This window comes from Procambarus clarkii, chromosome 8 (genome assembly GCF_040958095.1).
Source record: "Procambarus clarkii isolate CNS0578487 chromosome 8, FALCON_Pclarkii_2.0, whole genome shotgun sequence".
Taxonomy (NCBI): Eukaryota; Metazoa; Arthropoda; class Malacostraca; order Decapoda; family Cambaridae; genus Procambarus; species Procambarus clarkii.
Genome location: NC_091157.1, coordinates 37,258,664 through 37,274,406, shown reverse-complemented (window position 1 = coordinate 37,274,406; position 15,743 = coordinate 37,258,664). Strand labels below are relative to the sequence as shown.

At 43.5% G+C, this 15,743-nt stretch overlaps 1 protein-coding gene across 1 annotated transcript; it reads right to left on the bottom strand.

Moving 5' to 3' along the window:
• Nucleotides 1-285: 285 nt before the first annotated feature.
• On the bottom strand, nucleotides 286-11,532 carry LOC138360328 (uncharacterized). The gene is made up of 2 exons (XM_069320248.1): nucleotides 11,348-11,532; nucleotides 286-2,314 (listed from the first exon to the last, which is right to left on the bottom strand). The coding sequence occupies exons 1-2, from the start codon at nucleotides 11,530-11,532 to the stop codon at nucleotides 286-288; spliced, it is 2,214 nt and encodes a 737-aa protein (XP_069176349.1).
• Between the last annotated feature and the right edge of the window lie 4,211 nt (nucleotides 11,533-15,743).

Below are 15,743 nucleotides of genomic sequence, written 5' to 3'. Positions count from 1 at the left end.
CTCTCTCTCTCTCTCTCTCTCTCTCTCTCTCTCTCTCTCTCTCTCTCTCTCTCTCTCTCTCTCTCTCTCTCTCTCTCTGTATGTCTCTCTCTCTCTCTCTCTCTGTATGTCTCTCTCTCTCTCTCTCTCTCTCTCTCTCTCTCTCTCTCTCTCTCTCTGTATGTCTCTCTCTCTCTCTCTCTGTATGTCTCTCTCTCTTTCTCTCTCTCTCTATCTCACTCTCTCACTCTCTCACTCTCTCACTCTCTCCCTCCTTCCCTGAACCCATCCCAGCACCCTCCCTCATCAAAGCCGTTTTAAATACTGTGCCCGATCAGAGCTCTGCTGGTAGACCAGAGCTGTGCTTGTGGACCAGAGCTGTGCTGGTAGACCAGAGCTGTGCTGGTAGACCAGAGCTGTGCTGGTAGACCAGAGCTGTGCTGGTAGACCAGAGCTGTGCTGGTAGACCAGAGCTGTGCTGGTAGACCACAGCTGTGCTGGTAGACCAGAGCTGTGCTGGTAGACCAGAGCTGTGTTGGTAGACCAGAGCTGTGCTGGTAGACCAGAGCTGTGCTGGTGGATCAGAGCTCTGCTGGTAGACCAGAGCTCTGCTGGTAGACCAGAGCCCTGCTGGTAGACCAGAGCTGTGCTGGTAGACCAGAGCTGTGCTTGTGGACCAGAGCTGTGCTGGTAGACCAGAGCTGTGCTGTTGGACCAGCACTGTGCTGGTAGACCAGAGCTGTGCTGGTAGACCAGAGCTGTGCTGGTAGACCAGAGCTGTGCTGGTAGACCAGAGCTGTGCTGGTAGACCAGCACTGTGCTGGTAGACCAGAGCTGTGTTGGTAGACCAGAGCTGTGCTGGTAGACCAGAGCTGTGCTGGTAGACCAGCACTGTGCTGGTAGACCAGAGCTGTGCTGGTGGACCAGCACTGTGCTGGTAGACCAGAGCTGTGCTGTTAGACCAGAGCTGTGCTGGTAGACCAGCACTGTGCTGGTAGTCCAGAGCTGTGCTGGTAGACCAGAGCTGTGCTGGTAGACCAGAGCTGTGCTGGTAGACCAGAGCTGTGTTGGTAGACCAGAGCTGTGCTGGTAGACCAGCGCTGTGTTGGTAGACCAGAGCTGTGCTGGTAGACCAGCGCTGTACTGGTAGACCAGAGCTGTGCTGGTGGACCAGAGCTGTGCTGGTAGACCAGAGCTTTGCTGGTGGACCAGAGCTGTGCTGTTAGACCAGAGCTGTGCTGGTAGACCAGCACTGTGCTGGTAGACCAGAGCTGTGCTGGTAGACCAGAGCTGTGCTGGTAGACCAGAGCTGTGCTGGTGGACCAGAGCTGTGCTGGTAGACCAGAGCTGTGTTGGTAGACCAGAGCTGTGCTGGTAGACCAGAGCTGTGCTGGTAGACCAGCACTGTGCTGGTAGACCAGAGCTGTGCTGGTGGACCAGCACTGTGCTGGTAGACCAGAGCTGTGCTGTTAGACCAGAGCTGTGCTGGTAGACCAGCACTGTGCTGGTAGACCAGAGCTGTGCTGGTATACCAGAGCTGTGCTGGTAGACCAGAGCTGTGCTGGTGGACCAGAGCTGTGCTGGTAGACCAGAGCTGTGCTGGTAGACCAGAGCTGTGCTGGTGGACCAGCGCTGTGTTGGTAGATTAGAGCTGTGCTGGTAGACCAGCGCTGTGCTGGTAGACCAGAGCTGTGCTGGTGGACCAGAGCTGTGCTGGTAGACCAGAGCTGTGCTGGTAGACCAGAGCTGTGCTGGTGGACCAGAGCTGTGCTGGAAGACCAGAGCTGTGCTGGTGGACCAGCGCTGTGTTGGTAGACCAGAGCTGTGCTGGTAGACCAGAGCTGTGCTGGTAGACCAGAGCTGTGCTGGTAGACCAGAGCTGTGTTGGTAGACCAGAGCTGTGCTTGTAGACCAGAGCTGTGCTGGTAGACCAGAGCTGTGCTGGTGGACCAGAGCTGTGCTGGTGAACCAGCGCTGTGTTGGTAGACCAGAGCTGTGCTGGTAGACCAGAGCTGTGCTGGTAGACCAGAGCTGTGCTGGTAGACCAGCGCTGTGTTGGTAGACCAGAGCTGTGCTGGTAGACCAGAGCTGTGCTGGTGGACCAGAGCTGTGCTGGTAGACCAGAGCTGTGCTGGTAGACCAGAGCTGTGCTGGTAGACCAGAGCTGTGCTGGTAGACCAGAGCTGTGCTGGTAGCCCAGAGCTGTGCTGGTGGACCAGAGCTGTGCTGGAAGACCAGAGCTGTGCTGGTGGACCAGCGCTGTGCTGGTAGACCAGAGCTGTGCTGGTAGACCAGAGCTGTGTTGGTAGACCAGAGCTGTGCTGGTAGACCAAAGCTGTGTTGGTAGACCAGAGCTGTGTTGGTAGATCAGAGCTGTGCTGGTAGACCAGAGCTGTGCTGGTAGACCAGAGCTGTGTTGGTAGACCAGAGCTGTGCTGGTAGACCAGAGCTGTGCTGGTAGACCAGAGCTGTGCTGGTAGACCAGAGCTGTGCTGGTAGACCAGAGCTGTGCTGGTAGACCAGAGCTGTGCTGGTAGACCAGAGCTGTGCTGGTAGACCAGAGCTGTGCTGGTAGACCAGAGCTGTGCTGGTGGACCAGAGCTGTGTTGGTAGACCAGAGCTGTGCTGGTAGACCAGAGCTGTGCTGGTAGACCAGAGCTGTGTTGGTAGACCAGAGCTGTGCTGGTGGACCAGAGCTGTGCTGGTAGACCAGAGCTGTGTTGGTGGACCAGAGCTGTGCTGGTGGACCAGAGCTGTGCTGGTGGACCAGAGCTGTGCTGGTAGACCAGAGCTGTGTTGGTAGACCAGAGCTGTGCTGGTGGACCAGCGCTGTGTTGGTAGACCAGAGCTGTGTTGGTAGACCAGAGCTGTGCTGGTAGACCAGAGCTGTGCTGGTAGACCAGAGCTGTGTTGGTAGACCAGAGCTGTGCTGGTAGACCAGAGCTGTGTTGGTTAACCAGAGCTGTGCTGGTAGACCAGAGCTGTGCTGGTGGACCAGAGCTGTGCTGGTGGACCAGAGCTGTGCTGGAAGACCAGAGCTGTGCTGGTAGACCAGAGCTGTGCTGGTAGACCAGAGCTGTGCTGGTGGACCAGAGCTGTGCTGGTAGACCAGAGCTGTGCTGGTAGACCAGAGCTGTGCTGGTAGACCAGAGCTGTGTTGGTAGACCAGAGCTGTGCTGGTAGACCAGAGCTGTGCTGGTGGACAAAAGCTGTGCTGGTAGACCAGAGCTGTGCTGGTAGACCAGAGCTGTGTTGGTAGACCAGAGCTGTGTTGGTAGACCAGATCTGTGCTGGTAGACCAGAGCTGTGTTGGTAGACCAGAGCTGTGTTGGTAGACCAGAGCTGTGTTGGTAGACCAGAGCTGTGCTGGTAGACCAGAGCTGTGTTGGTAGACCAGAGCTGTGCTGGTGGACAAAAGCTGTGCTGGTGGACCAGAGCGGTGCTCTGTTACTGTTACCTAATACCGTTACCTGGGCTAATACCGTTACCTGGGCTAATACCGTTACCTGGGCTAATACCGTTACCTGGGCTAATACCGTTACCTGGGCTAATACCGTTACCTGGGCTAATACTGTTACCTGAGGTAATACCGTTACCTGGGCTAATACTATTACCTGGGCTAAATACCGGTTACCTGGGATAGTACCGTTACCTGGGATAATACCGTTACCTGGGATAATACCGTTACCTGGGATTATACCGTTACCTGGGATAATACCGTTACCTGGGCCAATACCGTTACCTGGGCTAATACCGTTACCTGGGCTAATACCGTTACCTGGGCTAATACCATTTCCTGGGATAATACCGCTACCTGTGCCAATATTACCTGGGCTAATACCGCTACCTGAGCCAATATTACCTGGGCTAATACCTGAGACCCGTCAAACTGTTGTTCTCCCAAAAGGCATACAAAACTAAGACTCCTATTTACAACTAAAACAAGGGTTGGTACGAGGTATGAGACTTGTGTTGCTTGGTAATTCAACTGGTTTCAACTTAGCAATATTTCATTACCAAAAGAATAACTTGCAATAAAAATCAACACATACCAATTTCTGATGAATTTTCAATTGCAGGAATTAATTCCTGGTTTTTGTATTGGGTTCAAATATTACAGAATATATTTTTTTTTAGGTTCTGTGAAATAAATTTTAACCTTTAATACTTCATCATATCAATGTTTTTCTGTTAATGTTTCATCCAATTAATGTTCTTGTGGCAGTGTATTGACCCTTTGCCCAAATGTTGTCATCATGGCGGCTGTATTGTCACTTCTCGGGCATTGTTGGAAATTTCCAACACTAATAAACTATACTAACTACAGTAGTTATTAATTTCACTAACGGTAGTGTCAATATAAATTAACAATTTTATCTGCGCATTAGTGCTAGAATTCTCACAACATCAAGTAACAAAATTGCGTCAGATAATGTCTATATAGACACGTTTACTACTAATATGTTAGAGAATTGAATGTGGTTCTCTAAAATTATCAGTATTCCGTGTAATAATTACCTACGGATAATATGACTCCTAATAATCCCAAACCGAGAGTTATTAACTGAAATTTTTATCTAGTAGCAGTTTTATCTGTTTATGTATGAATGCTATGGAGAGAATAAACATCCTCTCCATTTCTCGTTTAACACCATTCAACGAGAATATGATCTTATTTAATTCCCTATAATTGCAACCCAGTTCTCATTAGCGTATTTCATCAATAATTACGCGGAAAAGAATTATCCGTGATTAGTAATTTCTGTTGTGAATGCGAGAGACGGGTTGAGGGAGGGCGGAGACGCCATTACTCACGAGGTATTCCTGGCGATAAGAGTGGCGAGACGCGTGGTAGTGACTGAGGAGTTTTCCAACAAGAATTACGTTGTAACTCAATCAATAGTCGACAATTGCCTCTTCACGTGTTCTACAGTGCCCCGCCAGTTAATAACGCATCAACAATTGAAGCCACGGCCTGTAATTATGCGTACACAGCAGTGGACGCCAGGGACTGGCCGACATGGTTCCGGCAGACCTTAGTATTTGATACGCTCATGTTAAGTATACCATTCTCGTTTGATGCATCATCCTAGATTGTATATTTGTGGGTAGTCTGTCGTGACAAAGCATGAACACCAAATCCACAACGTTAGTTGTTTTTCTTCATTTATTTCAATTTTAATGAATACTTGAAATAACTCGTAGCCAAATCAAATTCTACTTAAATTTCCCTGATTGCAGTGTGTATACGAGGAGTCGACAAGTTGTTTCTCGTCATTCGTGATATTCACTTCGGGTTCTTTCTTTATTGGGATCCTATGACCAGAAGACGAATGACGAAATAGAGTTACAGAAATCGTCTTACAGCTACTACACCTATTTCATTTAAATTTATCTAAGATTATTACTGATTTCCATATAATTCATATAAGATCTTTACAGTGAATAATTTATTGCCAGAATTTATGATTTGGTAATTAATGTGTTTGCTCTTACTATTGCTCAATAATTCATAATCTTTAATATTCATAATTTGAGGTATCATATCTTTGAATCTATTTTAGTTTAGATTTACTATGTTACTAACTCAACAATGAACTAGTGACAAACCACACTGGTTCCTAGATATATATGAACTTCTAGAAATACCCCCCCAATGTTGATATTTGAGGCTTTGACTTTAATTAATTAATAATACAGTCTGTTCATTAATTTCAAGTGATTATTCATTTAATTATTATCCATAGGCACTGATTCTATAGTGTTAATCTAATAATCACTATTATTCGTTTTCCCTCTTTTCTCAAAAGTAGGTGGTCCTTCGATTTATTTAAATACAATAATCAAATAATTTAATATATGAGTTCAAGCCCCAGAAATCCAACATTTTGGTCCTTCGAACCGGATAGATAGCTTAGAATCAAGCTATCCTCAATCATTATTAATTAATCACTAATACCAATTATGTGTTAACCATTATTGGGCTATACAAATATTTCAATTTACAGCTGTCAGCAGACTGTCCATTATAGCCTAAATTCAATCCATAATTACTGATTCACTCAAGTCAGTGAATTCATTAACATTTTAGGATCCAGTATACTAATACGAATTACTGATCCCATACTAATTAATCATTACTAACCCTGATAACAATATATTCCACAATTAAGAAGTACATTCAAGTGTTAAATATTATTTACGGCAGTAGAATACTTGCCAAACACAATTAATACTCTTGTGTTCATTTAATTTCTTATACACATAATTTCTACCAGTGTATATATTATATAAAATTACAAAATCCAAAAACATAGCACTATTTACACATTATTGCACCACATTTATTGTAGTTATAATGCCAACCCAACAGAGGTAGGATATTTCAGACTGACACGGCACTAAGATTTGTACAAATTCAGTCTACACCATTAGCTGCATTAATAGGTAGGATTATTACCTAACTAGTACTGTTAGACAGTGCTGGTGCATTATTAATTTATGTAGTGCTGACCCTAATGGGTGGGATTAACCATTTATTGTGTAATTATATTTTATTACATATTTCTATGTACATCTTTGAGTGTTACTGTAAGTTCACTACCCATCCAAGGCTAATTTTGAAGACCTAAGCTAAGGAACACCTGTAGTGATACCAAGGCACCACTCAAATCTTAGTTGCTTATTATTAGGTAGGTAGCTAACCTATAAATGAGGTAAATTACAATCAGCTCAAGAAAATATCAGGCTGTCAATAATTATACCTGCTCTACATAAAGGAGCAAGTACCATAGCTGTCCAAGTAGCTATATAAGCCCTATAAGGCTCAAACTTACAGCCAGAGTGGCTACTCCAGAAAAAACTGGAAAAATCTTGAGAAGTCTTCAAAATCACCTGTCAAGACTACTTGACAAATGTGACAACTGTTTAGGAACTAACTCAGTTGACGTCTTCAGGCTAAAAATTTCCACAAAGGTGGCTAGCCAAAAATATGACTATGTAGAGGTTATAGGAACATACTCCTTGTCAGTAATACTGACCCAGACGAATTGCGTCTGATAGAATCTGATCTTGCCGACTATGAAGATATAATTCAAGACAAGATTAGATCACTATAACAAAGTGCTTGCGACACAAAATGTTCCTGAGTGGATAGAACATTTTTGTAGTAGACCTACACCCAAGCAAGCACCCAGCTCAGATGAAATACATGAGTTACCTCAAAATGAGGAGAATCCTCTAATCAATACTGATCACTACACAGGATCAACAACTGAAGTTCAACCTTCATTTTCTACCATCTCATCTAATATAACTTCACGTAATAATTTATTTACAGAGTCTGATAAATTTTCAGACAGCTCTTATCAATATTCCCTGGATTCTATAAATTCAATGCATGAGGCTACTGAATTAACTAGCTCCTCACAGGAACCCAGGGAAACAAGTGAAGCTGCAGATGAAACTCTTAGTGAAGCTGTAATAATCAGTGAATATGAACCAGAAAATGATAAAGCTAAAGCTGCAGCAGCAGCCGAAGCTGTAATTAAAGCTGAGGCTAAGCAAGAAGCCTTGAGCAATACAAGTAATGGTCATAATTACTCACACCAGCCTTCTAGAGCAAGTGCTAACAATGAGAAAACTGTTATAAACCTTGTACACCAATTACTAGATTTATCTCCACCAGAACAATCAGTTGACTCTTTACAAGCCTTTAGTTTCCAGCTTGAGTCACTGTTAAATTCCTTCAGTAAAGAGGTGGATCACCCAACTGTTGAGTGGATGACTAAAATTATCATCCAGAGAAAATTGTCTGGTGACACACTCAATAAATTATATTTAGACCAGAATGGTAATGTCCTGTTAATGCAGGATATATTTGTAGGCTTGCGCAATATAAGCAATCATTCAGCAAACCAGGCACTTAATACCTCTTCTGAATGCACCGAAACTGTACCCACATCAGTTTCCTTACCTGGAACTCCTAAAGTGACACTGTCACCAGGTAACAAGGGTACTAATAATCGATGTAATAACCATAAGTCAAACACTGATTCATCAGTAAGGCCCAAGAGCCCCACAGGTGCTCCTAAGAGACCTAATAGCCCAAAGAGCACTCCCAAGTGCTCAGTAATTGCTCCTCAGAGTACACCAAGTACTCACAAGAGAATAGATAACAAGCAAATGCAAGCAACAAAACCATCACAACCTGCAGTTACTGTTTTACCCAAACAGGTAACCCCCTAAACGAGCTGTAGGACGGGGAATATGCTTGTTTTGCAATCAAAAACATTCTCTGTACAAATGTACTAATTACCCTAATAGAGACACAAGAGTCAGACGACTCAAACAGTTACACAAATGTACTAGGTGTCTCAAATCACATAATGTTAATAGCTGTGACACCCCACTGAACACCTGCAATAGGTGTAGGAAGGGCAAGCATCATGCTGCACTGTGCAAATTTGTCAAGACAAATTATGTCAATTCTAGAATAGGAGGTAGAGAATCTACACCAGTACAATGCTGCAAGGTGCGAGATGTGTACAGCGTAATTTCACCAGCAACTCAAGTGGATGCAACTTTGCCTACTGCCCAACTTCAAGTAAAGAACAAAGGAGCCAAGATTACCACTCGTGGATTATTTGATCAAGGATCCCAGAGAACTTTCATTACTCATAAAGCGGTAGAAACACTCAATTTACAACCAATCAGACAGGTAAAATTAAACCTGTCAGGGTTCATGATAAATCGAGGACCCCAAGAATACTCAGTAGTTCAACCGCTTGTACGACTAGGTAGTCATGTCAAGGCTATCCAAGCCATTGTTGTAGATCAAATACCTTTTGACCTAAATATTAAGGGTCTGGGGTATACAGCCCACTTCCTGCAGGAACGTGAAATTAATTTGGCTGACAACAAGTAAACGTCTGACCGCCTTAACAATGTAAATGTACTAATAGAAGCAGACTACTATTACCAGTTCATAACTGGACATGTTAAACGATTGGGCATGAATATGCTCCAATCTGCAGGTGGCTACTTACTTACCGGTAAAGTTTTGAATGTGAACAAGCCTAGGCCTGACAACAATAATAAATTAGTCAGCAGTAAATCAATTCTCCAGCAGCAAGCTAAAATGAGAAACACAGCTGAGTAATAAACTCAGATTGAATGTAGAACAATTAGTATTCGCCGAGATGTTTCATAGCTCTCAGTAGAAAACCAGTGGTCCGTACCTAAACAAGTACAAGTCACAGCGACCAAGCCATTGAATCCTTCTTCTTCTTGATAGTAGGTGCAGTTTGCATGAAGGGTTTGTCCTCCAGATGACAGCACCAGTACAGATGTTGGTAGAGGCGTTTATGTTGAATATGATGAGTTTCAAAAGTGTTTGTTGCGTTGTGCTGTAGACAGAGGAGCGGCGACTAAAACAGAGGTGTGTGTTAGAGGGAGACTCGCCGCACCGTAGGGCGGTATGTTGTGTTTATGGCGTCAGCTGATCCTTGGTACTGCGACGAGGCAGTTGTTGGCAGTGTTTAGCTGTTGGTGGCGCCAGGTATAAATGTGGCATGGGTCAGATGTGACCCAATTTGTTGGTCGATTGGAGATATTTAGCCAGTGCTTTGACTATTTGGTATTTTTCTTGTAACAAGTGGTCACCGCCTCCTAATATATACCATTGAATCCACTGCAGACCTAGAATTATTCTCGACAAGTAATAATTGACCACCCTCAGTCTCCCTAGGTAATTGATAATACTAGGCTAGAGAATCTAGCACTCCCTAGGTAATCAATAATATTAGGCTAGAGAATCTAGCACTCAATGCATCTAGCATTTCCTGAATTTAGCAATACTATGAAGTCATCAAGCAACTTCTATAATTATAAATTCACTGAGACCAAGGTCCAAAATACCTGCGCTTAAGGTTTGCCAAGAAAACCTTATTAATTCAATGTTTTCTGCACTAAGAGTTAGTGACAAATACTTGCATCAATTTTTGTTTGAGTTGTTTTTCTTTCGTTTCTGCTTAATTATTGTAGGAGCGCAGCACGAACAAACTTGCAAACTTACCAATACGTAAGTGAATCTACAGAGAACTAATAACCCGTGAAACGTTTAGGTTGGGAAAATGTTACAAATTATCTTTGAATAGGATTAATCGTGGCAGTAATTAAATTTCCAGCAACCTTAGGTTTCCCTTTGTTTAAAGCATTATCATTAAAACATCAGTATTGTTACTTAACATGCTTAATGAGCTCAATATAGCTCACTTTTGAGTTAACGTAATATTTGAGCGATTTAATGTTCCCCATGCTAATACGAGCACTGCTCGCCATGACAATTGAACGCTACAATGCTCCACCTCGTTAATTCGAGTTCCATATAACACACCCTGAGTTAGCGTAACAATTGAGCCGTTTAATGTTCCTCCATGCTAATACGAGCACTGCTCGCCATGATAATTGAACGCTACAATGCTCCCCGCGCTAATTCGAGCACTGCTCACCAGAGAATCTGTCTAGATTCCGTGCTTAGCTATTCTTCAACAAGGATCTTGCACTAATAACCCAAGCTGATCTTACAGCTCACCTGTGAATTAACGTAATAATTGAGTGCCTTATTGTTCCCCATGCGAATTCGAGCTCACTGCACTGTGGCCCTTCACTCTGGCACTGTGGCCCTCCAACTTTTGCACTGTGGCCCTTCAACTTTTGCACTGTGGCCCTTCACTATGGCACTGTGGCCCTTCACTTTGGCACTATGGCCCTTCATTCTGGCACTGTGACCATTCACTCTGGCACTGTGGACCTTCACTTTGGCACTGTGGCCCTTCACTCTGGCACTGTGGACCTTCACTTTGGCACTGTGGCCCTTCCCTGTGGCTCTTCACTTTGGCACTGTGGCCCTTCACTCTGGCACTGTGGTCCTTCACTTTGGTACTGTGACCCTTCACTCTAGCTCATCATTTTTTGCACTGTGGCCCTTCACTCTGGCACTGTGGCCCTTCACTCTGGCACTGTGGCCCTTCACTCTGGCACCGTGGCCCTTCATTCTGGCTCTGTGGCCCTTCACTTTGGCACTGTGGCCCTTCACACTGGCACTGTGGCCCTTCACTCTGGCACTGTGGACCTTCACTTTGGCACTGTGGCCCTTCACTCAGGCACTGTGGCCCTTTACTTTGGAACTGTGGCCATTCACTGGCACTGTGGCCCTTCACTCTGGCACTGTGACCCTTCATTCTGACACTGTGGCCCTTCACCTTGGCACTGTGGTCATTCACTCTGGCAATGTGGGCCTTCTCTCTGGCACTGTGGCCCTTTACTCTGGCACTGTGGCCCTTCACTCTGGCATGTGGTCCTTCACTTTGGCAGTGACCCTTCACTTTGGCACTGTGGCCCTTCACTGGCACTGTGGCCCTTCACTCTGGCACTGTGACCCTTCACTCTGGCACTGTGGCCCTTCACCTTGGCACTGTGGTCATTCACTTTGGCACTGAGGCCCTTCAATTTGGCACTGTGGCCCTTCACTTTGGCACTGTGGCCCTTCATTCTAGCACTGTACTGGTCCTTCACTCTGGCACTATGGTTCTTCACTCTGGCACAGTGGTCCTTCACTCTGGCACAGTGGCCGTTCACTTTGGCAAAATGGACCTTCACTCTGGCACTCTTTCCCTTCACTCTGTCAGAGTGCCCCTTCACTCTGCAACTCTGTCCCGTCACTCAATCACTGTGGGCCTTCACTCTGACATTGTGGCCCTTCGCATTAGCACTGTACTGGCTCGTCATTCTGGCACTGTACTGGGCCTGCACTCTGGCACTGTACTGGCTCTTTACTCTGACACTGTACTTGGCATTTCACTCTAGCACTGCGGCCCTTCAGTCTGGCACTTTTACCCTTCACTATGGCACTGTACTAGCCCTGCACTCTGGCACGGTGGCCCTTCACTCTGGCACTTTACTGGCCCTTCAGTCTGGCAATGTACTAGCCTTTCACGCTGGCACTGTACTGGCCCTTCTCTCTGGCATGGTGGTCTTTCACCCTGGCACTGTACTGACCCTTCACTCTGGCACTGTACTGACCCTTCACTCTGGCACTATACTGGCCCTTCACTCTGGCACTATACTGGCCCTTCACTCTGGCACTGTACTGACCCTTCACTCTGGCACTGTACTGGCCCTTCACTCTTGTTGGATATTTCCAACACCGAATACAACATTGTTGTATTCTCATTACTTATTACTAACCATACTAATTATTGTAGTAAGTAAAATTAACAACACGTAGAATTCTCATGTACTAATAATTTCATCTGTGCAGTAGGCTAGAATTCTCACGTCACCTGACGCCAGTATTGCGTCAGATTTCCTTACAGTAAACACATTATATCCAATGTATGTGAGAATTAAATTCGATTCTCCATAATTAAAGCATTCTGTATGATAACTAATTGCAGACGAATTGATCTCTAACTAAAAGCCGAATAGAGCGTTGGAATCATAGCGTCTATCTCGTGATAAAGTTAACGTCACCAGTGAATGCCATGGGGAGACATTAATTCCTCTCCCTTATATATTTACTATTCTTAAATTGGTAAATAACAATATTTTCTTCCTCTAAATAATAAACCCGTCCAGTCTTCAACGTTTCAAGCGTAAATGCGAGAAATATTATTGTTCGAGACAATAATTTGTTTTATGAACGCGGACTCGGCGTGGGTAGAGGAAGGCCAGCTCAGTACACGTGGAGAGCCGTTCAGAGGCAGACCTGCGCTTACGTTCTCATAAGAAGACGCCATTGCCCAGCAACTAGGGCCGGTGTTATCCATCCTCAGATGAAAGTCGCCACTGTGAGGCATGAATAACCTTGCAGATAGTATCTTCAGCTAGTGCTGGTGTCAAATAAGAAGCCCTTTGACTTGGTTCTTGACGACACGTGACCGGCCAGCGAAGCGCGTCACTATCCAGGATAGGGTTAACCAGAGCCTGGGACGCAAAGCACGGCAATCTTAATACTTATACAGTGCCCACAGCAAAGTATATTCTTTTATGTGATGCATCAGGTAAAAGGTTTAATAGTAGCAGGGTGATTGTCCGTTATGACGCACGATAACATCTAATAACAGGTGATTAAAATTTGTCACCTGTAACTCTTAAATTTCTTGAATATATAGATTCAGTAGGTAAATCAGTTGCTACTGTAAAATATTTGTCTTGCAGCACGAGAGAAGAATTCTCCATGCTGCCTTCTCACATGTTAACCCGTTCCACTCGTCAGTCGACCGAGTCCAGAGAATAAGAGGAACTTCCATGGCTTTCTAAAGGAATCTTCATTAAGCTAAGATTTATTTCCTTTTATGATTCTGTTGCAATTTCTTGTGTGCAGAATTCTTTGGGATTAATATGTGGTTTACTGTAATTCATTACTATGCTCATAATCTATGTTCCCCTTTATGGTAATGATATCAGTTTCAATATTATTTTTATAGGATTAGATTATTATTAATTGAATTAGTGAACGAACCACACTAATTCCTGGACGTACTTACCTCCAGTAATAACCCCCCAATGTAGGTGTTTGAGGTTTGTTTCATTTAATAATACAGCCCATTAATTATTTCTATGATCATATTTTCTAGTTTTTATCCATAGTTACTGGTTTCATCTAGGAATTATCTAATGATCAGAAATTCTCAGTTTCCCTCTTTACTATAAAAGCGGGTGGTCCTTCGTAATTTAATTTACTACATTAATATTTAAATAATCATTTTCAAGCCCCAAATATCCCACATTATGGTCCTTATCGAACCGGATAGGCATTAAATTTATAATTAAATTATTAACCATTAATAACTAATCCTTGTGTGATAGAAGCTAGACTAACTATTTAATTAATTGTGTCAACTAATAGTGTAACACATCAGTTAGCCTAGATCACACTAACAGCTACCTTATACATAGCTTTAGTGGGTCATAGCCAATTACCCACAACACTTAAACCTATACCTCACACCGAGGTGAGAATCTTTAGGTCACCAGGAGCAACAGCTCATAACTTTTATAATAACCCCACCCTAACACCTGCGTTAGAGTGGCCTCACCATCTAACCATTATATACTTAGGTGGTAATGACATCCACCCTACTCGTCATCCAGCCGAGGTGATCAAACACCTCAAAGCCATAATTTCTTCTTTCAAGCTCATCAGTAAATCAGTAGTATTCACATTAGTGGAACCTCGCCAACCAAGTCAAGATAATCGTTGGGGAGTAACTCCGGAATACTACCTGAGAGCTGCTAAGTACATAAATTTCAGGCTGAAAAAGCGAGTGAGATTGGATGCCACATATATCCAATTTACAGCCAGACCTTACAGACAGAACCTGACCAGAGATGGGGTACATTTGTCAGGGGAATCTAGGTTGCATGTGGTTGACAAGTTAATTAACACCATCAACCATCACAAAAGGCTGTGGCTAGCAAGCCAAACTTAACTGTACATAATTGTTCATAATAAGTGTGTGCAAGAGCACTCTTATAAAACAAAAAAAAACAAAAATACAGCACAACTATATTCACCTTATTGCACCACAATAATCTTTACCCATGTTATTAGGTAGAATTTAGGCTGAGATTGTGCTGAATTTGGTACAAGCCCAGACTAAATAATTTTATAGTTCTTAGTTAGGAATTATTACGACTAGATCTAAACTAGTCAGTGTTGTATGTATTATATTATTTGTGCTGACCCTATACAGGGTGGGATTAATTTTTGAGATAACTCTGATTGGAGTGTCTCCATAATATTTCTCTTGTATGCATTATTTTGTGTATCTATTTTGTGTATTGCTGGATTCTCTCCATTAACTCTGATGGTGATATGGATGAGCTAACCGGACGAGAACTAATGGTGAAGTTCAGACAGTGCACAAAATATCTAGCTATTTGTTGTTAGGTAGGTAGGTACATTCAACCTCAAGTGAGGTAAAATATAAAGTAGTCACCTTAAATTAGGCTACAATTAATGTTACCTGTTCACTAATGAACAAGTACCCAAGCTTCATTAGTAATACATATACTAACACTGTGAAGTTTGAACCTAAGCCCAACATGGCTACTCCTGAACAATTGAGGAGAACCTACATTGGCCTTAAAGGTCACTTGACCAGATTAATTAATAAGGCTGAGGTCTTAACTAAAGATAATCCCATTGACTCTTATCACTTAGAGTCATTAGTTAGATTGGCTGATCTGAAATTTGATCAAGTCAGATCTGCAGGTCAATCTTACTTTGATCTGCTAAATACTGTAGAAACTGATCCTGATGAAGCAAGCCAAATTGTAAACGACATCTCCCAATATGAAGAGGAGACTCATGATAAAATTTTCAGGCTATCTAACTTAGCCAAACAGTCTAGATCCAATACCAGCAACACTGGGTCTCACTTCAATAATTACTTACCCGAGGTTCGTTTACCTACTCTAGACTTGCCCACCTTTTCAGGATTAGATACAGAAAATTGGGACAATTTTTGGACTTCCTTTGAAGTTCACATCCATAAGAAACAGTCTCTAGACAAAGTTTCTAAATTTTCATACCTACTCAGTCTTCTCACAGGAGAGGCTAAAAAGGTCATACATAACCTTACTCTTGATGAAAGTAATTATGAGGAAGCTATAAAACTCCTGAAGTTGAACTATTGCAACAAAGAGTTAAGTATATGTTACGAACCCGGATCCAGCGTCCGAGCACGGAGCAGTGA